This window comes from Miniopterus schreibersii, assembly GCF_964146895.1.
Source record: "Miniopterus schreibersii genome assembly, chromosome: 11".
NCBI classification, from domain to species: domain Eukaryota; kingdom Metazoa; phylum Chordata; class Mammalia; order Chiroptera; family Miniopteridae; genus Miniopterus; species Miniopterus schreibersii.
Genome location: NC_138111.1, coordinates 10,221,797 through 10,244,628, shown reverse-complemented (window position 1 = coordinate 10,244,628; position 22,832 = coordinate 10,221,797). Strand labels below are relative to the sequence as shown.

At 45.6% G+C, this 22,832-nt stretch overlaps 1 protein-coding gene across 13 annotated transcripts in view; it reads right to left on the bottom strand.

The window, feature by feature from the left end:
- The window catches only part of ZNF618 (zinc finger protein 618), a 145,361-nt gene extending 128,058 nt beyond the window's left edge, over window positions 1-17,303 (bottom strand). For 12 of the 13 annotated variants that reach the window (XM_081151926.1, XM_081151920.1, XM_081151931.1 and 9 more), the window contains exon 1: window positions 17,160-17,285. In XM_081151926.1, coding sequence (XP_081008052.1) covers window positions 17,160-17,192 — 33 coding nt within the window. In that variant the 5' untranslated portion in view covers window positions 17,193-17,285. Of the gene's footprint in view, window positions 1-17,159 lie in introns of all 13 variants that reach the window. The other variant, XM_081151924.1, reaches the window with a different exon arrangement.
- Window positions 17,304-22,832: the final 5,529 nt, after the last annotated feature.

Sequence of the window (22,832 nt, the reverse complement as noted above, 5' to 3'; positions counted from 1 at the left end):
GAGGCAGAGGTGTGTATGGTCCCTAAAGAAAGACACCATGCATCTGTGAGACACAGAATATCGTTAAAGGAAGTCCTTAGGCTTTGAGGTTGGACAGACCCAGGCAACAAACTCCGCTCTGCCACTTCCTAGATATGGTAAATGACAGCACCAATTAGCTACCTGGGGTGAGTTACCTACCCTCCCTGAATCTGTTTCCATATCTACAATGGCCCTGAGGCCACTCTGGGTACCAAGGAGTCTGTCCAGTGAAGGAGCCCACCAGAAACTGCCCCAACTTGGTGAGCACCACATGTGGCAATTTACATGCCATTTTATAACTCTGTTGTTAAGACGTGATTCTAATGTTCAGGTATATTTTAAAGTGATCAAATTACAAAGTGTTATACCTATACACCCAGAGAACATAAGAGTCCAGAAATATGGAAATTTAATATAAATTTCCTAAGAATATGGAAATTTAATATAAAACGAAGATGGCATTTCAAGGAGTTAAAGATGGATCATTCAATTATCGGTTGATCATTCAATTACAGTAAGTAGCTCACCATTTGGAGAAAAACAAAGCAGGGGTGGGGAATGTCTGGCCCACGGGCCATCTACAGCCCGCAAAATCACTTGGTCTGGCCCTGCCAAGGCCTCACCAAAGAGAAGCAGTTCCAGCCATCACATTAGGGGTGAGTTAATTAAATGCTTGACCAAGCATAGCAGGCTAATTTTTAAGTTGATAGTTTTGTATGGCCCACGAATGACATTATAAATATCCAAATGGCCCTTAGCAGAAAAAAGGTTCCCCACTCCTGCTCTAAAGCAAATACATTCCAGACAAACAATTAAATGTAAGAAAACAAAACCTATACAAAATCATAGAAGAAATAAGATGGATATTTTTATGAATTCTTTATTTTGTTCCCAGGTACTTCATGTTATGAACAATTCTAATATTAACGATTCTAATACACTCCTTGCATGGTATACAGGCACAAGGATTTCTTGAGTGTACAGTAGTCCCCAATCTGCAGTTTCACTTTTCACAGTTCCAGTTACCCGCAGTCAACCACAGCCGAAAACATTAAATGGAAAATTCTAGAAATAAACAACTCGTAAGTTTTAAATTGTGTGCCGTTCTGAGTAGTGTGATGAGATCCCGAGGGCCCACTCCATTCTGCCCAGGATGTAGCTATCTCCAGGCCGTATATACTAGCCGCCTGTTAGTCACTTAGTAGCCGTCTTGGTTATCAGTTCAACTGTCGTGGTATTGCAGTGCTTGTGTTCAAGTTACCATTATTTTATTTAATATTAGTCCCAAAGTGCACAGTAGTGATGCTAGCAATTCGGATATGCCAAAGAGAAGCCCTAAGGTGCTTCCTTTAAGTGAAAAGGTAGGTATGTACAGGGAAAAACACAGCATACATAGGATTCAGTGCCATCCACGGTTTCAGGCATCTGCTGGGGGGTCTTGGAATGTACCTCCTGCAAGTAAAGTCCTATATGTTCCTAGAGACTAACTGTTGATTTGTTAGGTCACATACATGTTCAACTTGTTTTATCATCTTAACCATTTTAAGTATACAGTTCAGTAGTGCTAAGCGCAGCCACAGTGCTGTGCAACAGATCTCTGGAATTTTTTCATCTTGTAAAACTGAAACTTCAGACCCATTCAACATCTCACCGTTTCCCTGTTCCCGTCAGCCATCGTTCTACTTTGTTTCTGTGAGTTACACTGCTTTAGATACCTCACATGAGTGGAATCATGCATTATTTGTCTTTTTGTGACCAGCTTAATTCACTCAGCACAATGTCCTCAAGGTTTATCCATATCGTAGCATGTAAAAGGACTGCCTTCTTTTTTAAGGCTGAATAATATTCCACTTTATGTATACACCACATTTTGTTTGTCCATTCCTACACTGATGGGCATGAGTTGCTTCCACCTCTTGGCTACTGTGAATAATGCTGCAATGAACATGGGTATACAAATACCTCTTTGGAATCCTGCTTTGAATTCTTTTGGATATATACCCAGAAGCAGGATTACTGGATCATGCAGTAATTTTTTTTTTTTTGAGGAACTGTTTTTCATAGCAGCTACACCAAACGGTACAAAAGGGCTCTAATTTCTCCACATCTTTACCAATACTTACTTTTCTTTTTAATAATGGCCATCCTAATGGGTGTGAGATAACATCTCATTATGGTTTTAAATTGCATTTCTCTAATCATTAGTAATGTTGAGCAAGTTTTCATATGCTTGTTGGCCATCTGTATACCTTCTTTAGGCAAATATCTATTCAAGTCATTTGCCTATTTTTTTTTTTAAAATGGGGTTATTTTGTTGTTGTTGAGTTGTAGTTCTTCATATATTCTGAAAATTACCAAATATGATTTGCATATATTTTCTCCCATTCTATAGGCTGCCCCTTCACTATAAATTCTTAATGTGGAAAAGTTTTTTTAAGCCTAACGCCAAAAAAATATAGACAAAGACTCCAAAACACAAAAATGTAAACATTTTATTTAACCATGACCACTGCCACTAAATCACATTAACAAAGTTAAAAAAAATAACTCTAGTGAAAAACACTTGGAAACTAAATAACAAAGAGTCGGTAACTATAAAATTCAGAGAGCTTTGAAAAAACATAAAGGAAAAGATAAACACCCTAAGAGAAAAAAGGGCAAAACGCTGAAACAGGGGATTCACAATAGAAGAAATGCAAGTGGCTAATAAAAACATACCAACAGATGTTTGACCTCATTAGTTCACCCAATGGAGCATCAAAGGTTAAAAATACTGGTGCCCTGGCCCATGTGGCTTAGTGGTTAGAGCAGCGGCATGCGCACTGAAGGGTCATGAGTTCAATTCCAGGTCAAGGGCACATACCTGGGTCGCAGGTTCAATCCCCGGCCCCAGTCGGGGTACATGTGGGAGGCAATCAATTGATGTGTCTCTCACATCAATGTTTCTCTCTCTCTCCCCCTCCCTCTCACTCTCTCTAAAAATCAATGGAAAAAATATCCTCAGGTGGGGATTAACAACAACAAAAAATACTGGCAATACAAGGTGAAGACCACAATGTGTAAAATGAACACTGCAGAATATACTCCCACTTGTATAAAACTGTAATCATATATGTTTAAATATCAGAGAGGTGACTTAACTAATGTTCACCAAAATGTGAACATTGGTTATCTCTTGGTTGTAGGATTTTGGTGATTTTTTTTTTAAAGAATAATCATATTTTTCTGTACGGCCTGAAAGTTTTTGCAATGAATATTATTTTTATAAATCAGGAAAAAATTATTTAAAAATAGACACAGAGAATCAACTCTTGGACAGCCATTTCAGAATGGAGATAGCTGGGGACAGTGAGGTCCAGAAGTCCTGAGTTCAAGTTCTGGCTCTGACACTAATAAGCTGAATGACCTTGGACAAGTTATTTAGCTTCTTTGTGCCCTGGATTCTTGTAAAACAGAGATGATGAGATGATTCTATATCACAGAGTTATTCTGAGGATAAGAAGACTGATAGAGTAGGTTCTCAATAAATATTAGTCTCACCCATTTGAGTTCATTATTGAAAGAACTTAACTATACTTGGCACACATTAGGTGCCCAAAATGTGTCGGGTGACTGAATGGTATAGATGAATGGGATGGATGAGTGAACAGATAGTCATAAGGACGGACAGACATCTAAAGGGTGGAAAGATGAAATGGGTGAATGGGTCCGGGGGGACAGAGAGAAAGATGAATAGGTGAATAGCTAGACAGACAGACTGATGGATAGACAAATGGTATGGCAACTGTATTTTCCAAAGATGACTACATGAACATATATCCCACCCCACATGTTCAATGTGATGCTGACACAGCTCCACAGAGAGCTGGGGTTCATGTCTCTCCCTTGAACTAAAAAGCCCATCTTTGTAATTAACTCAATCTATAGATTGAAGTGGAAATTATGCTGCATGATTTCTAAGGCTGTCGTGCTTGATTCTCTCTCTCTTAAAACATGCACTTTGGAGACTCAAGGCGCCATATGCAAGTCAGGCCACGTATGAAGCCTCCATGCTGAGAGAACATTGGATGGATGGATGGATGGATGGATGGATGGATGGATGGATGGATGGATGGATGGATGGATGGATGGGTGGGTGGGTCGGTGGATGGGTCGGTGGATGGGTAGATGGATGGGTAGATGGATGGGTAGATGGATGGATGGCCAAGGAGCTTCAGCTATTCAAGTCTTCAAAGCCCTAGCACCAAATATGTGGATATGACTTTAAGATGACTCAGCCAGAGTCATCATATGACCACAACCACAGAGAGACCCTAAACCAGACCAACTGAGTTCCTCCCAAATTCCTGACCCACAGAAAGATGAGAGACAAAATAATGTTTTTTTAAGCCGCTAAGTTTTGGGGTGATTTGGCACACACAATAACTGTTTAATACAGAGATCAGTGTGTGTGGGTGGGAAGATGGACTGATGCTCAATGGATGACTTCTCTATGAGGAGCCCAGGAAATCAGCAACATCTTGTGCTAATATGAGGCCTTGCACACCTCTTTTGTCTATTCCAATAGCCACCTGCTTACCTTCCTATTCCAAACCATTCTCACCTCAGCTGTTTATCCATACTTCTAAGAGCCCACCCTCCAAGCTCTGACTCTGATTAATTACCCTTTTGCCCCTAAACAAATTATCAGCATATACTTTCTGAGATCACCTAGTCCAAGCCCTTACTGTATAGCTGGGGAAACTGAGGCCCCAAAAGGGAAAAGAAATTACCCCAAGACTATGGTTGAATTAGGAGCAGGGCTCAGACTAGAGACCCGGGTTATTCTCCTCCGACAGCCTGTGGGCTCCGGGAATCCCGGGTTTGAGTCCTGCCTCCACCACTGACTGCCTGTGACATAAGTCCCATCAGGGCAGTGAGCGATGCCACAGGCCCTGGCTGGTATGTGCCAGAGCTCTTGGCTCCAAGCATACCTTACATCTGTCTGGGCATAAATTTGCATTCTGAATCCAGGAGGCCCCAATTCCAAGTATGTCAAATGTAATTAATTACAGCAAACCTTCTGCAACTGTTTTCAAACGCAGTATTAAAGGCTCTGTGCGCAGGAAACACACAACCCGCTGGTCTGTGGAGGTGCTGCTGGGAGCTGCGGAATGGGAGCCTGGGAACCCAGACCCCGGGCCCATGGAGTGAGGAAGACAACTTCCCAAGAAACCATGGTTCAGTACAACCGCCATGAGGGCATGGGCAGAGCATCCAAAGGACCTGGGTTCAAGCCCCAGCCCAATCACCAACTCTACCCCTTGGGCAAGTTAGCTATGTAACCTTGGGCAATTCCTTTCACCTCTCAATCTCAATGGCCTCATACTTAAAACAAACAAGCAAAACCCTGCTCTCTAGAGTGACTGTATTAAGTGAGACAATAGATGTTAAATGCATAGCCCAGTGCCTAGCAGGTAACAGCACTCGGCAAATGGGTAATAGAGTTCCAGGCAGAAAAATTCTATTTTGCAAAAATCAAGTGAGATAAATAAGAATGCTAAACTTCAGCCTTTTGCTAGAAAGCATTCTTGATTAAAAAACAAAAATTTGTAAGGCTGAATTTCCAACACATGGCTCAAAGTCCTTCCAAAACAGTAAGAACAAGGCTGTAAAGTTAGAGACCTGGGTTCAAGTCAGCTGTGCTGCTCCCCTGGGGATAGCCGCTGCTCTAGTCTCTGTACCGGGTCGGGTCGGAGGTCAGGGTTGCTCCATGACCTGCCCACTCCACCAGCTCTGTCCACTATGGCAGTACGCCCTCTAGCTCTTCTAGAAGCCTTGCTTCCCAAATCAATACAGAGAATATACACGACTTCCCAAGACAATGGCTTCCGGGCCCCCAGGACCCATAGTCCACAGCCGCTAATGGGACCTGGGTTTCTAGGTCCTGCACTGTACTCTCTTTCAGAAAAATCCCAGTTAAAACCCCAAAGAGACTACAAAAAAAACAGACTTTGGAAATTTTTGGCAAGTGAAGAAATTATTGGGGGTAATCTTCTAGATTTGCTTTTGCCTGCCCTGTCTGATTTACTTTCTTCCTTCCTAACGGTTTAATTAATGTTTAGGGGACTGGATAAGCAACATGGGAAACAGCTTAATTTTTCCTCCAAATTACTAATCTCAAATTCTCAAAGTCAGTATCTCTCTCCGCCAACCCCCCGTCTCTCTCTTTTCCCTCCCCCTCGTCTCTTTCTGTGTGTCTCTCATTAATCCCCATGACCCTTCGTTTTAACCACCTCATTATGCTGATATCTACAGCACCGCATCCCCTTTCCTTTTCAATCCCTGAGCCTTGCAGTCTGTCTAGTCACCCAATGGAGGCGCTGTGTGTCTCTGAGCAAGTCACTCCCCCTCTCTGAGGGGGAAAGGCTGCCTAGCTTAGATCAGCACTGTCCTATGGAAATACAGACTACATAGGGAATTTCAAATTTTCTAGTAGCCACATTGTTTAAAAAAAAAAAGTTAAATACTGAAATTAATTTTAATAATGTATCTTACTTAAACCCAATATATGAAATGTTATTTCAACCCATAATCAATATTTTAAAAATTATTACCGCCTGGCCGGGTGTGGCTCAGCGGTTGAGCGTTGACCTAGGATCCAGGCGATCAGGGTTCAATTCCCAGTCAGGGCACATGCCCGGGTTGCGAGCTCGATCCCCAGTCGGGGGGGGGGGGGGGGACGACGACACACGACAGGCGATCAATGACTCTCTCATCATTGATGTTTCTATCTCTCTCTCCCTCTCCTTACCTCTCTCTGAGATCAATAAAGACATATTTTAAAATAAAATAAAAATTTTAAAAATGAAAATAAAAATTATTACTGAGATCTGTTACAGTCTTATCCTACTAAGTCTACAAAAACCCGTGTGGGCTTGATGCTTACGGCACGCCACAGTTCAGCTGCCCAATAGGCACATGTGGCTATGGTTACCAATGTGTATTGGCTGGCACAAGTTTAGATGATCGCTACATACCGTTTTAGTTCTAGACTCCTCAGGTCCAAAAAGGAGACCAGCCTCACAACAAATTCCACCTCAAGCAAGTAGCACCCCAGGGAAGTTTCTTTTCCCTGAAGCTTCATTTCAAGCGGTTTCAGTTTTATTTCAGGTCAGTTTCACTTTCTGCATTCCCAGCATACAGTATAAGAAACACCCACATAAACATACTTAAATTTTTTTGTTATTTTCCCCAGTTGATGAAATTACAAAAAAAAAAAAAATGTCCAGCATCCAAAAATGTCTTCATCTATTCTCCCTGGGTATCCCAAGTGCCCTAGCCGTGTCCACTTGGCTCCCAAAACTCTGAGCCCAAAATAAAGCAAGATGCAAATTCTCTGCGAAATTTCACCCTATGAAAATCCCTGTCCGCAATTCTCTACAGCAGTGTTGGGGCTGGTGGGGATTCGTCTGGCAGAGGCTCAAAACTGAGAGGTAGAAATGGCTCAGCCCTCAGGCGTGCTGTCTTGGACAATAACACATCCAGTAAGCAGGCCAAAACAGCTACTGACTTTGAATGTTACCAGCAAGCCAAGAGCTTGCCGGGGGACACTCGGGCCTCAGGGACAATCAGGCTTCCTCTGCTTTGCAGGAGTTAATTCCACCCATGGGAGAGATATCAGGTTTTTTCTCCCTGGGCGACCCCCAGTCTGACCCCCAATGTCACCCCACCCCCACCCAGGATCAGGGCTGGCCCCTGGGAATCAAAGATTCCATCCCTGACTCAAAGCTCACTTCACTAGAAAGCAGGTTTTCTATGGCAGACTGGGGAGCGGAGCACCACCTGACTCCATTTAGTCTCCTTAGCTTATATATGAAGCCTCCTTGTGCTTTGTCAGCCAAAATATTTATATCATTTTTCTGTCGACTCAATACCATCCTCACCTCAGCCTCCCTCCTTTCACTTTTAAGAAAAGAAAGGCGTTGTCGCCAGCATGTTTCTCCAGTCCTTCGCTGCTTCTGAGCCCACTGTGCGATGCTCACAGGAAGCCTGTGAGGGGTATATGAGTGGACTGTTCTCCCACTGAACAGCAATAAACAGAGGCTGTGTGAGTGGGCCCAGGCCCCAGTGCCTCCGGGGCTAGGCAGGTCGAATACCTGACTGAAACGGGAGGAAGGAGGAAAGTGACCAAACAGGAGAGCACATGGACTGTCAAAGGTCTAAAAATTCCAAACTTTTTAAACCTTAGAACAGCAAATAAAAAATAAAACCAGATAAGGGACCAGTTCAACTTGTGGGCACCCATCTGTGACTCTGGGTTTAAACAACTTACCCAACAGGGAACTAATAATTAGTGCTAGTTACAAAAATTAACATGTGTTTAAAAATAACACATATAAAGGGCCTCTGTTTAAAAAGCACTTTCAAAGAGGTTATTTCACTTCATTCTTGTGAAGGACTATTCCATCCCATTTCCCAGATGCAGAAATTAAGATTCTGAAAGGCTGAGAAACTCATCTGTGGTCCTACAGTGTGTACACAGCAAACGTGTGGCAAACCCAGGTCATTATCCAGGAACCCCAGGGTCTGCCTGGCCCCTCTACCACGTCAGCTGTACTATAGGAGTGAGTAAGGGACACCGCCCCACCCTGTGGCCCAGCCACCAGTATCCCCCCTTTGAAACCTGATCACTCCAGGATCAGGCAGAGAAGCAGGTCATCCAGCCCTGCTTTGATGACAACCCCGAGGGTATCTAATTATAACAGTCAAGAGCCTCTATTTCTCAAGATCAAATTAACTCTAATTCCTTTTGACACAATGTATGTGCAAACAGTAGGAAAAGCACTGGTTGAGGAGTGAAGAAATCTGAGACTTGAGGTTCCACCTCTGCCTATTCCATGAGGTTTTAGACAAATAACTCCACCTCACTTCTGTGTGTGTCGATCAAAAGTGCCAAATTGGCTACACCTTACTGACTGGTCACATCATACCAAGGAGGACTCTGAGGCCAGAGGTCAGACTCAGTGGAAGAGACTGGCATGCTCGATTAGCAATGTCGGCCCCAGGCCTGGACACGGGAGCGGTGCCATGTACGTTACTTATTCACCATTCTTGGATTAGATGATGTACCAATAACACACTGTAGGTGAAAAGCTTTACAAAGATTTTTCTCACGTCCCTCACAACTTTTTACAACAATCCTGGGCCACACCTATCATCATCATCACCATCCACACTTTACAGGCAGGAGAACAGAGTGCAGGGAAATGAACTGGCAAAGATGATAAACAGTGGAGCAGAGAGGGGAGCCAAGCCTTGTCCCTGGAACTTCAATCTGTTCATTCCACCCTTGGAAATGTCAAACTGGTGCTCCGCCACCAGCAGGATGGCTTGTGCATGTGCCTGTACAGAAGGGCCCCACTAACAAGGCATTGCCACTTCCCTCCCACTGACCACTTATACCTGTACGAGAAGCAAAGCTACGAAAGGAAAGGGGTGCTAACTCAGAGCTCCAGAAGCTTCTTCCAAAGTGAAGTCCTGCCTCGCTGTACAGATGGAGAAGCTGAGCCCAGAGATAAATGAGGTTAAAAAACTAAACTAAACTAAAATAAAATAAAAATAAATAAAATAATAAAATAAAATAAAAAGTGCAGAACTAGAAATCCCTAATATCACAGTCCACCCCACCAGGAACATGACTTTCTATTCCCTTAATTCCAAGGTGTCCAAGACTGTTAAATACACCATTGATCTTGTAACCATTTAGAGAAGAAAAAAAAATAAGAGGGAGAAACTGTTCTCACAGAACACATCTATTGTAACACACATCCCAATTTCAGGAATAGGAAAATATGGGAATATGACTACTGAGGAAATATGGTCTGCCACCTCAAACTGGGATCCTGTGCTCACTTGCTGAGCTGATCCATACATAAAGTGTTAAAAACTGCAGTGTTTTATAAAACTTACCAAAAAAAGATTAAGCAAATAAACAGAATGTTCTCAGTTTTGTCCCATAAATTGTCCTTAATCTTTGGCATCTGCAAGCCAGAAACCAACTGAAGATGAGGTCTAGTTGAACATCAAATCACATAGTCACTTTACGTTTAAGGGGCCCATGTGTCCAGGGGTTCTGCAAACAGCCCCCTAATGTCCGGTTCCTGGACCCATGGCCAAGACGATCAGCTCCTAGAGCAAACACAGGGTACTGTCGAGCCCCCTCCCCCTCAAGGCTTCCCCCATTTCTACATCCTCAGAAATGCTGAGTCCCGTTGACCACACTTGCCAATCGGCCATCTGGCTGATGAGCCCAAATGGCCCCCAAGCCATTTTAAAGAAAGAGTTTATACAACAGAGTGAAAGGGGTGAGAACTTTTAAAAATTCCCCAAGATGTACAGTCAAAGCAGCATTATTTCCACCCAACAAGCCCCCTCTGCTTTTTCAGAGCCAGCTCGAAGAAAAAGTACTATGGCTCTCTAATCAAACACTGGTTTAGACCAAAGGGCCAAACCCAATGTGGCTGCTTGCATTCCGCTAGATTCAAATCCTACTGACTGGAGCTATCTCCAAAAATCAAATTAAGTCATCAAATGTTGAGCTGCTGCTCTGTGCCAGACCCTAGAATGAATAACCCATGATCTCTGCCCTCAAGGAACTGACAAGCTGGCTGGAGAAACCGAAATGCAATCAACCAACTCTCATCTGTGGGTCCAGAGCATTCGGGAAGCACTGCAGGGTGGGGAGAGATGAACTCTACCTGGGGAGGCTCGGGAGGGCTCCACAGAAGCGGATGTGGTTTCTCACGGTGGGGACATGAATGAGGGAAAGGGCACTAGAGACAGGAGGCCCAGCGGGAGCAGAAGCTCAAAGTACACAGTTCACCAGGATTAAGATTTATTGCTTTTAAATACTGTGCCACAGGCTTTGAAACAAATCCAGAACTATTTGGAGGAGCTAGAGCATCCCTGGAATGAAAGCATTGAGCACACCTTTGACAAGACGTATAAGGCCCAGGAGATGTCTCATCCTGGTCTCTCTTCAAGCAACAACCAAAAAAGGGTACCTTTTCTATTGTCACCTAACTTTGCCTATTAAAGAGAAGCCACCGTGTTTTATTTTCAGGACTTGTTACCAGGACTCAATCTCCCCAAATGGAGATCCACTGGCTACTGGGTCAAGAGGTAACTAACAAGTGTTGACCACCTTCCAAGGACCAGTTTCTAAGGACTACCTGGGTGTTGTCACATGTGCTGCTTCATTTAACTGTAAAGAACCCTTCAAGGTCAGATTATGACCCCTCTTTTCCAGACGCAGAAGCTGTGGTTCCAAAACCAGCAGCGAATTTCCCAAAGCAACACAAAGCTAACCATCCAATGAGGTTGGATTTCAAACTCTATTCTGGTTGACCTCACATCCAGCTTTCCACTTCACCAGCTGAGTAAATGTCAGAAAATTCTGACCTAAGGCCTATCCTGGGGAAATTTCTACGTTAGTTCAGAAATGAATTTCACCTACAGACCATCTCTGGTTCCTCTCCTCCCTCCCCTCGAACCTCACCTCCGGCCTTACTCACCTGCTGTGTTCTTACATCTCCAGCCTTTCAGGCCATCTTTATTTAAACCCACCTCCTACAACTGCCTCCTGCACCTTTCAACTTCGATGGCTCACATGCTAGAGTTTCTAGCCATCATTTGTCACTTTTAACTACTGCATTCTGGCCTAACCCTGGCAGAAGACTACTTTGCGACAAATAAAAGGGAGGTGTGAACCAGAAGAGGCTAAATGGATGGAACTCATCACCACTATCAGCTGAAATGCCTCTGAAGAGATAGGGCTCAGGAAGGAAGTCCCATCAACAAAACCAAGAGCTTTGAAAGATGTGTCACTAACTTTATGAGGCCACCCCGTAACAACTAGATGGAACACTGGTCTGATCCTGTGCTGCACAACACAGAAGTCACTAGTCATGTGTGGCTGCTGAGCACATGAAACGTGGCTGATCAAAAGACTTAACACGCCCCAAATAAAGAATGTAAAATAGCACAATAATTTTTATGTTAATGACATATTGAAATGACAGTATATTGTGGATATATTGGGTTAAATAAACTATATTATTTAAATTAATTTCATCTGTCTCTTTTACTTCTTTTAAAGGATTACTAGAAAATTTAAAAATACGTATTGACTCACGTTTGTGGCTCAAATCATATTTCTGTTGGACAGCACTGGTCTGACATATTTAAAAGATGGGGAGACTAACACAGCCATTCTGGAGTGTTTAGGAAGTGAATACATGCAAAAATATAGACATATGCAGAGAGTCTGATTAAAATTTAAATACACACAAACATGAACTGTCTAACTCCAGAAAAACTCCTCTGGCAATTTGAAGTAAAAGTAAGGAATAAAAGTAGTTGTGACAGCTCTCCCTCCCACCAAGACAGGGATCCCAAATGACTCCAAATCTCCTTTCCAGCAAGAAAACCCAGCGAAGGTGCAGCCTTCACTCGAGCACCTGTCCTTCAGGTCTCATCCAAGGCCAACAGGCTGGGGTGGGAGCCTGACCGCCACGCAGGTGAGACTTCTTCACAGGTGGTCCCGAAGGCAAGCTCAGCCAGGGGACAGGCACGTGGCACAGGACACCTACCCCACAGGGCTCACGTAAAAGTCAGCTAGGATAGTGAGAAAATAACATAAGCAGTAAAGTGTAATTGCAGCGCATCATGGTGAGTCGTGTCGTCCAGCACCTTTCAAATTCTTTTTCACCAGGACTCAGTAGCAATTTCATTTCTTATCGTGCACATACATCAGCAAATATAAATAAAACAAAAGTTTCACAAGACAGCACTTAACCCTCAACACTGTGCTATGCCTCTGCTGGGCTTTGGTCTCCTGTATTCTATTTTATTTTTTTATGCTGATGGTGATCCACTAACTTGACTTTACAACCCATTAATGGGTAGTGGCACAGTCTAGCCTGGGCATGGTAAAGAAGAGGTGCACTCTCCACTCTGTGATAGACACTGCGCCCCACTCTCCTGAATGTGAGCACATGGATGTGACCTCAGAATCCCTCTCAACACAGTGACCCAGGCAGCAACAGTGAATCACTTGGAGTCAGAATCAGAGATGAAACCTATTGATTACTATTGCTCTGATCCCAAGCTCTCATTTTACAAATGCAAAAACTGAGGCTCAGAAGGAAAAAGTGATTTGTCCAAGGTCACAGAGCAAGACTGTGGGAAAGCTAGGACTCCTGTGAACCCACAAATCTACCTCACTTTACAGCGGCAGGAAGGAGACACAACCGACATGAAACACTACAAGAACATAGAAAAAAATTCAAATTTCACCATAACCAGGAAAAGTCAGCTTAGACATCCAGAAGAACACAGCAAGGAAGTTCTTATCACCTCACCAAGGAAAAGACATGAGGGTTCTGAGGTCAGAGGAAACAGCAGACCAAGAGCTGAGTCAAAGGTGGGGGGAAAAATTGTATCTGACAATGGAGGAGTTTTTAAACTCTGTTTCTCAAATGAAACAAACCATTGGCTGTTTATTTTCTAGGACCAGGGAAGAGGTCAGCCTTCCACTGACCAGCCATCTTTGTTGCTTTCCTCCTGCAAAAGCAAGAGGCCTTGTTCAAGTTCACCACTGTGCAGGGCTAAAGTATAAGCAAACCCTGTTTCCTTGCTTGGTCCGAAGTCAAGCTATAAAGCAGGCCCTTGAAATTTCAAATCTTATTAGGGAAAAAAAAAACAAAACAACTCCTTAGACAGAAAAGCAAAACATTAAGCAATAAGAGTCTCCACTGTGAAAGAGTATAAATGATCTTTCACCAAAATAACTCAGCCCATCGTCAAATTACCACCCCTCAAGTCCAATTTGCCAGATTTTTTTGCCCAATATTATAAGAACAGACATTGGCTAATAAAAATTAGCTCATATATCCATTTCTGGTCACACTTCCATCTAAAATAGGAGGTGAGAGAGGCAAGGCCCAGATCAGATCTCAATCCTGAGAGACGCCAATAGAAACAAAAGAAAATTGACCCCGCCTCCAACAGTACCATCATGCACCTCTATTTCCTCTATAACAAACATGATCAGAATAAACAATTTGTTTTTTTAAGGGAAAAACAGGTCTACCAAACAGAAATGATTTTCAATTTCTAGCCAGAATTCCCTTTAAAACGTAGACAACAAAATTTCAGCAGAATGAAATGAAGGAATCTGAGTTGTGTGTCAGGAGAGCCAGGACACACAAAGGGACATGCAGCAATTATTTTTATTCCTTGCACCAGAAATAACCTGTTATCTACAACCCTGACTTTTCTCAGATGCCTGGTAGGGGTGCCCACCTACCCCTCCCCAGCCCAGGGCACAGCTCTCTTCTCTCTCTTGCTAAACTCAGGTCTACTGTCTCATGAGGCGACCAGAGCCCTTGGAAATGGTAAATTCTTTGACCGTCCTAGACATCGGCCTAAATAATTCAACAGAAAAAAAAAAATTTTAATTATGCTACTTAAAAAAAAAAAAAACTCATTCCAAATATGTCAGAATGTGGCCAGTCAGCCCTGAAGGATTTTGTTACTAAAAAACTAAAAACTCCCAAATGCAATGGCGATGATGGGAAATATCAAACCTCTGCCACTGTCAAACATATTTCACAGAATTCGTATCCCCTTAGAAATCTGAATTTCTACAGAACAGGGTTGGCAATCTATGGACTGGGGCTACCATTTCTTTCAAGATCAGCTGGTGGCTGGTGAAAGGGGCACAGGGATTCCTGTCCAAGCCCTGTGTGAGCCACCATCAGCTCCCCACCCAATATCCCACCCTGCAAATGTTGGCAATATTCCCCCCTCTTGAACAGAAAAATTAGAACTTTTTTTTTTGTTTTTTTTGGTCCAAAATCTCCAGCAAGTTCAATCAGATAGTAATTCATTACAAATAACCTTCAACTTTGGATGGGTACCTTATTTTCATCTGTTAAATTTTAATTCGGTCAATATTTGTCTTCTAAAAAAAATCTTTTTGTTTCACCTTCATTTTATTCATTTTAAGGCCAAAACATACATCAAATGCTGTTTGCACATGTGCTTTCATGTTCCGAAGGCAAGGACCTTTGGGTTTGGCTTTTGTTTGTATTTTGATTTTTTTTCTTTCAAAAATAAAATAAAATTTTGATGCTAGAATCAGCTGAACTGACGTTGTACCCCATGTTTTTCAGCCAAGTAAGTGTTCCACTAGAGAAGGTGGCTGAGAATCAGAATTTTCATCTCCTCTCTGTCCTTCCCTTTTTAATCTTTCCTTCTTAAGTCAGTAAAATTTGTGCTCTGTTTAAAAAAAAAATCACAAACACCTCAAAATGATCAAGGTTGGTTGATTTTTAAACCCCTTTGAAAGTAATCAAATTTGTGATAAAAAAATACTGAATGTTAATAAACTACCAAGCCCACATCACAATCAAAGAGGCCTGAAACCAATCTGGATTTTTTTTTTTTTTTTTTTAGTAATAAATTTTTCAAATTGGTAGAGTGAGCAAGCAGAGAAGGGAAAAATTCTTCCTCCAAGAATTCCTCAACCCTTGTCTTTATCAACTGATTCAGTTCCATGTTCATAAAAAATGAGCTTCTGTGAAGCCACTGTTAGTTTTTTCATAATAATGTTAATTATGCATATCTTATTTTAATGGCGGTCTCTCCTACAAATCTGTGGGCTACTCAATTTGTACAATGTAATGAATTTACATTTTTTCTGCTGAATCAATTGCTCAAAAATGGTTTCTGACATTTTGTGAACAAAACAACAACAAAAAAGAAATGCCTAGACCTTTCAGGAAACAAAATCAGAAAACAGCCTTAATGATTCCATCAAAACAAAACAAAATAACACAAAACCCAACAAACACAAGGAAAAAGAGGATTTCACTCGAACTTTTCCAGTTCCTGCTTTTCTTTAGAACCTTGGGATTTAAATGCAGTAAAATGTAAATGCAAAATTTAAAAAAAAAAAAAATCTACAATTTCTGGGTGTGTCCAAAGCCCACATTTTAGGGTCTATTTTCTCTTTTAAATCCTTCCTTCTTGGAAATCGAAAAACTTAAATAATGCCAAATAGTAAAATTAGTCTTTTTTGCCCGCTGAGCTAAACAAGTTCCAAATTACAATGAAGTACAATTTCTAATTGCTTCATAAAGCCAATTTCTCCCAGTTTTCCCTAAACTCAACAATTTCCCTCTTTTTCTCATTCCAATTAGTTTTTTTCTCAAACTAAAATGAGCTGGGCAGCCAAACTGACTGGTTTTAGGAGGCTTTTTGCTTTCATCCCTTCAAAAACTGAATTCATTCAAATTCCAGCTTTAATTTTCATTTACATATTATCTGGATTTGGCTTCAGAAATAAAAATTGTCTTCCAGCTTCTGGCAAGATCAAAGAGAACATTTTCACCCCAAAAAGGAAAAAAAAAAGAATCTCTTCCCCCTCCACTGCCTTATAGTGCAAACTTTTGAAAAAATAAGAAATAGAAAATATTTCTTTTCAATTTTAATTTCTTTTTTTATTTACAAAATAGTATCCTCTAGGTGGCGTCGTTTTAATGGGAAAAAACTACCGTTTGAAGAAAAATTAGAAAAAAAAATGAGAAAGGGAAATATGGCCTAAAAAAAAAAAAAAAAGAAAGAAAAAACATTGTTGCAAAGATGGGGGGCCAGGGAGGAGAGCCCTCCCGGGGGGTCACCGGGGACCCGCAGCGCTGAGAGGGTCAGGGGGAAATTGCAAATTTGGAGGGGAGGGGGGACAGCTGGAAGGGGCTACATTTCTGCAAAATGTGAATTGTCCAAACTGAAATGGCTGCTCTGTTCTCTCACCGCTTTGTTTTCTGGGCTCCGGTCCGAGCCCGGGGCCGGAGAGGGCGCCGAGTGGGGGGTCCGAGAGGACGCCCCCGCGCCTCCCCCACCCTCCTCGCACCCCGCGGCGCCCGGGGGGTGCCATCCAGACCCCGACCCTCCCGTCCGCGCCCACAAAAAGCCCGCAAACGCGCCCGGGCACTTCGCATCCCGCAAACCCGGCGACCAAGTGGCGCAGCGCCCGGGCCGCGGCCCCCGGGCCCCCGGGCCCCCGCGCGGTGCCGCCCCGGCCCCCGTCGTACCTGCGGAGCCGCCGCGCCGCCCGGCTGGTTCATGGGTCCGCGCGGGAGGAGGCGGCCCCGGCGCGTCCTGCTCCTCCCGGGCCGGGCTGCTGGTGCGCGCACAATGCCGCCGCCGCCGCCGCTCCCTCCTCCGCCCGCCCCGCTCAGGCCGGGGGGGCAGGGGCGCGGGGGGCGCGCGGGGGGGGCGCCCGGCCCTCGCCCCCACCTCCAGCCCGCACCCGCCGCCGCGCCGCCGCCGCCCTGCCCGCCGCCCCTCGCGGGGCCGCCGCCGCCCCCGCCGCCCTGCCCGCCCCCGGGGCCGGCCTCGCCGCGCCGCCCGCGAGCTCCGGGCCTCGGCCTCGGCCTCCGCGCCGCCGGCCTCCCGCCGCACACAAAGCCGCCCGGGCCCCGGGCGCGCCGCTCCCGCCCGCCCGCCAGCCCCGGGGCCGCGGCGCACCCGCCCCCCGAACTTTCCCGCGCCGCGCCCTGCCCGCCCCGCGCCCCCGCGCCCGCGCCCCGCGCCCGCCTGCGCGCCCCCCCGCGCGCCGGCCCCGCCGAAAGGTCATTTTCACGTTGGGAAAAAAGTTTGGGGCGCTGCCTCTCAGCGGAACGCAAGGGGTTAATGGGAACTCTTCGGTTTCCCCCATCCACCCCCCCAAAAAATCAGATTGATTTTTTTGAAATAAAGTTTGACGAGCTGGCCTTATGGAAGGCTCTGGGAAGGTGTCCCTGTGGCCCCTGCCGCCCGGCCAGAAAAATCTAAGGTCATTTAAACACAAAAGTTTGAAGAGCTGGCCCCATGTCAGACAGGAGCGCTCGAGGGGACTCTTTCTAGCCCCCCAGTCAGATCGATTTTAAAAAATATTTGAGGAGCTGCTTTATAGTTATATGAAATGCAGGCGAACAGAGTATTTCTAGCTACCCTAGTCCAAAAAAATTTTTACAGAACGTTTATTTTAAAAATAAAAGTTTGAAGAAATGGCCCTATGTAAGACAAGCGGGGTTAAAGGTTAAGGGGGGTTAGCGCCCTCCCATACCTCCAATGATGTTCATTTTTAAAAGAAAAACTTGAGAAACTGTTTCTATGTGAAATAAATGGTGAACAAGAATATGTCTATCCAACATCTTAAAAAATCAGATTTTTTTTCTTTTTTTTTAGGAACTGCCTCCTTATGACTTGGGAAATTTTAAGGAGGATTTTTTTTCCTGTTGTTTTCCTCACCCACCCCCAAAATCAATTTTCTAAAAAAATTAAATGTGAAGGACCTGCCCCCTTGAGAGACAAGAGGGATTACTGGGTTCATCCTACATCTCCAACAACTGATTGATTTTTTAGAATAAAAAATTGAAGAACTGGTTATATATGAGATGAGAGAGATCTTTCTTTGCCCTTCCCCAAGAGAAAAATATAAGGATACTTTTTAAAAATAAAAGCATTGGAAATAAATGATAACAGGTATCTTTTCACTGCCCCCACCTTAAGGGTTACAGAAATTTTTTCTCTTGCACTCCTCAGAAAAGTTATTAGTTTTTAAATGTCAGGAAACTGAGGGACAGTATAGAAGACACTTCCTATCCCTGGAAAATGAAAATGTGGAAATGTAGTCCTCCATTGGAGGCATAGAATTAAGGGACACACTCTTACCAGGACCAAACACACACACACACACACACACACACACACACCCCCAAAGAGGTTAAGAGTGATCTTCTAACCACCCCCCCACCCCCAAACCTTGGAAAGTCATTAAAAATAAAAAGTGTCCATTTCCCTCCCTGCCAGCCTGGCAAGTACGTTCCTGGCAGAGGCTCGGCAGCCTTTGCCAATACTGGTGGCTGGTGTAAGGCACACACCAAGGGGAGCAGGGCAGCCTGCAGAGTTTGGCAGAGTTGGGCTCCCGTGAGCCCTGGGCATACATGCTGGCCAGTCAGCCCCCTGCCTGCCTGCCCCTCATCCACCAGGTGGCTGAGGCCTTGTTGCCTGGACAGATGACCAGTTTGATGTCTCTGGCTCCATCCCTGTGTGAAGGTTCCTGGGTACCTGCCTCAAGGCCATGCCCTCTCCTCTGCCTCGTGGAGCTACAGGTGACCTTAGGCCTTGGAATAGAAAGAAATGAGCCAAAGAACATTGCCTCTCAGTCACCAGACTCAGAGCTATAGGGTGTGGGGGGAGGGGAGGCCTGCGCTGGGAGTCAGGAAAACATGATGCAATTAGTATTCATTGAGCACTCACTATGTGCCCAGAACTTTCTGTGTAGTAGGGCAGGCACGGCATAGAGCAGAGGATTGCTTGCAGAGCCCTTCTCGAACTTGAGCAATCCTCAGAATCACAGGAGGACCTGTGCAAAGACTCGTGTTTGGGTCCCACTCAGAATTTGCATTTCAAACAAGTTTCCAGGTGCTGCTAAAGCTGCTGGTCTAAGGACCACTTTTTTTTTAAGCCACTGCAATACAGCAAAATGGACAGTTGTGGGAGAAAGAGGAAGGGCCCAACTCAGCCTATGGGGTCAGGGAAGATTCCAGAAGGAATAACATCCTGGGTAGGGGTACGGGGGGAAGGGAAGGGGTAGGGAAGGCTGGGTAGGAGCACCCTTCCTCTCCGGATCTTAATCCTAATCTGACGGGAGGGACTCTCTGGGTCAGGATTCTTAAATAGAGACCCATAAACGAAGCAATTTCAAGTCTTAAGTAAATTTATGTCTATCTATATGGACATTTTGGGGGAGAAAATCTCTGGCTTTCGCCGTTTTCTCAAAAGGGTGAGTTACACCAACCTGGAATGACATGCAGCCTGCTTCCAGGGTCCTCTAGCCTGGAAAATCCTAGGGGATGGTCCTCTGCCTTCTCTTTCTGGGATCACAGCAGGCCCTTTCTGCTCCTCTGCCACCCACGGGCCGCAGGAGCTGGGCCTTCCCTCTGTCAGCACGTCCCTGCAGAGAGCCCAGAGTGCACTCAACACCTCCACGGCCAGCATGTCCTCTACAGGGGTCCCAGCCCCGGACTGTCCGCGCCTTCCTCACTCTGTCCCGGTTGGGCCATTCATGAAGGGTGTGCTGAGGGGAGGAGGGCCGAACTTGCTGTCTTCCCGACAAAATCCAGCTTCTAAATGAATGCACGAATTTCCCAAACCGTAGTGGAAACTCTGCCGTCACCCAGAGCTGTGACTTATCCCTGTTCAGGAGGTTAACTAAGGGTCCTTTAGGGGGGAAAGACAGGGACAGGAGGCGAGTATTTAGTGAGAGCCCAGGGGGCTAGACCAGACCTGCTCGTTGATGGACTAGAGGCACCATATGGCAAGGGCAGAACGACCGCTGGTCAGAGCTGCCACGAACAGACACTCCCATTGGTGGGAACAGTCCAGCAGGGACCTCCAAGGGCTTATCCATTCTTCGACGGTCCAGGGTTCAATTTGACATGCCTACATTTATCAGGTTCTGGAAACGTCCGACCCTGTGATGCCCAGCCCGCTGCCTCCAGAACCAGCACTGCCGAAGGAACACCTGTAGGGCTTAATTTTTATGAGCCCGTCTACTGCCTGGGCTCTGACCCCGGCTCTGGCCCTCCCAGGCTGCATGACCTTCAGCAGACAGTCCGGCCTCCCCTTGCTTCCGTTTCCTCATCTGTCAGATGGTGCTGATGACAGCATCTCCCCCATGGGGGTGCTCTGAGGATGAGATGAGATAGCGGGTGGAAAGCTTTTAGAAACTGCCTGGCATGAAGAAAGCCCTCCATACACATCAGCCGTTGGAATCACAGACACGTGTGCGCGCCTCTGCCACCGACTAGCTGTGTGGCCCTGGGCTTGTGGCGTAATCTCTGAGCCTGGTTTCTGTCTCTGTAAAATGGAAATCCCGAAACATACCAGCCTTGTAACATTCTTTTAGCTGTAACCGGTAGTGACAAAATCACGCTGAACAGAAAAAAGAAGGAAGGTGTTATTAAGTTAGGACATGGGTCATGGTACCCAAGGGGAGGAAATGGAAGGAACCGTCAAGAGGATTTGGAGCTGGGAACTAGGAAATAGTCAGGAACTGGGCTTGCTTTCGTCATCTCTCCAGGCCCTAGGTCTCTTGATGTCTCAGGTCCAGTTCATTCTCTCCGTCTCTGTCTCTCCTCCTTTCCTCCCTGCCTCTCTCAGGTGGGCTCTCTCTGCTTCTCTAGGCTCACAGTCCAAGTGGCCTCCCCACCGTGCTTCAGCGCCAGCAGATGCTGACCAGTGTCTCCGTCCCAATCCAGATTCTCAGGGCAGAGCCTGTGATCGACCAAGCTTGGCTCGGGTGCCACAGGAGCCAACCATTGATGACTTCGGGGAGCAGGGTCACATAATATGGGAGACCTACCCCAGGGGAAGGAGGTGCGGTGGGCAGGGCAGCCCCTCAAATGCTGAACCTCATAGAGGGCTGAGGATTTGCTGAGGTCAGGGGTGTAAAGGTGCCAGGCTTAGGGCCTGACGCACAGACACACTCCAAAGGTGTGTTTCCTCCTGCTGGAGTCTGGAGACATTTGGGTAACCCGGGGTGGGAGGTGGTGAGATTGTGTTAAATGAGGGCAGTAGGTAGATGTCCAGCTCATGTCACAGGCAGTGAAGGGAACAAGGAGACAAGAGTTGGCTCAGTTGCGGCCTTTGGGTCCCCAAAGGAAACCTGGAACTTGGCTAAAATCTTGTGGGCAGATCTTGGCGGGGAAGGTGACTTTAGAGTGAAACAATAGATTCTAAAGGGTGTGGAACAGAGTAAAGCAGGGACTTCGCATGGTGTCTTCTTCCTCAAGCTGGGTTTCTCTTTTAAGTCTAAACCAGGAGAGAAGTGCTCTCTTGTGACAGCCCGGCCAGAGAGACTTGGGTCCCCGAGTCCCTACATGGCCAAGAGAACCGCACAATCCAGCCTTGTAATATCTCTTAGCAGTTTATCAAACAACATGGCAGCCTGTTCTTTTGTGATCCACTGCTTCTCTGAGGTGGGCAGGCACGGTACAATCACCCCCATTTTGAGGATAAGAAACTGGGAGGCCCAGGCTCTTGGCCAACCCAGCTGGGGGCAGCCCCGTTGGGCTCTCGAGCCGCGCTCTCCCCTTAGGGCCCTGGCTGCCCTGTGGAGCTTTCTGGTGATTGGAATCTGAACGGGACAGATTCTCAGGATCACCTTGCTTTGTCCCTGGAATTTCCTTCTTTTTCTTCCTTTCATATTTTTCCCTCCCCTTCCCCACAAAGTTGCAAAGAGGGGGCAGCAACTTATTTCCTAAAGAGAGGTCTCCGGAGAGGCAGGTCCCCAGGGAGGTGGGCCCCCAGGGAGGTGGGCCCAGGAGGAAAAGTCAGAAAGAACAAGGAGCCCCAAGAGAAGTCTGGCAAATCGGACAGGAGGAAGCAAGCCGATGGCCCAGACCAGGGGTCGGAATCGAGGCCCAGCCGGAGTAGCCTGGCCCTGGATTCAACAGCAGGTGCTTACCCTGTATCGAAAACGTACGGCCTGCTCTCCAAACCTGTTCCATGGGCCTGCCGTCCCAGGAAGCCTCCGTTTCTTCACTTGTAAAATGGGCAAAAAAAGGGGCCTAATGTGCAGGGTTGTTTAAAGCATTAACTCATGCACTCAACACGTGGTAGTTAGTGTTACTAGTCCCAGCCCATTTCCACTTTAATATATATAAGGAAATTCATGTCCCCCGGGGTGGTGATGGTGTCACCTCACCTCGTTGGAG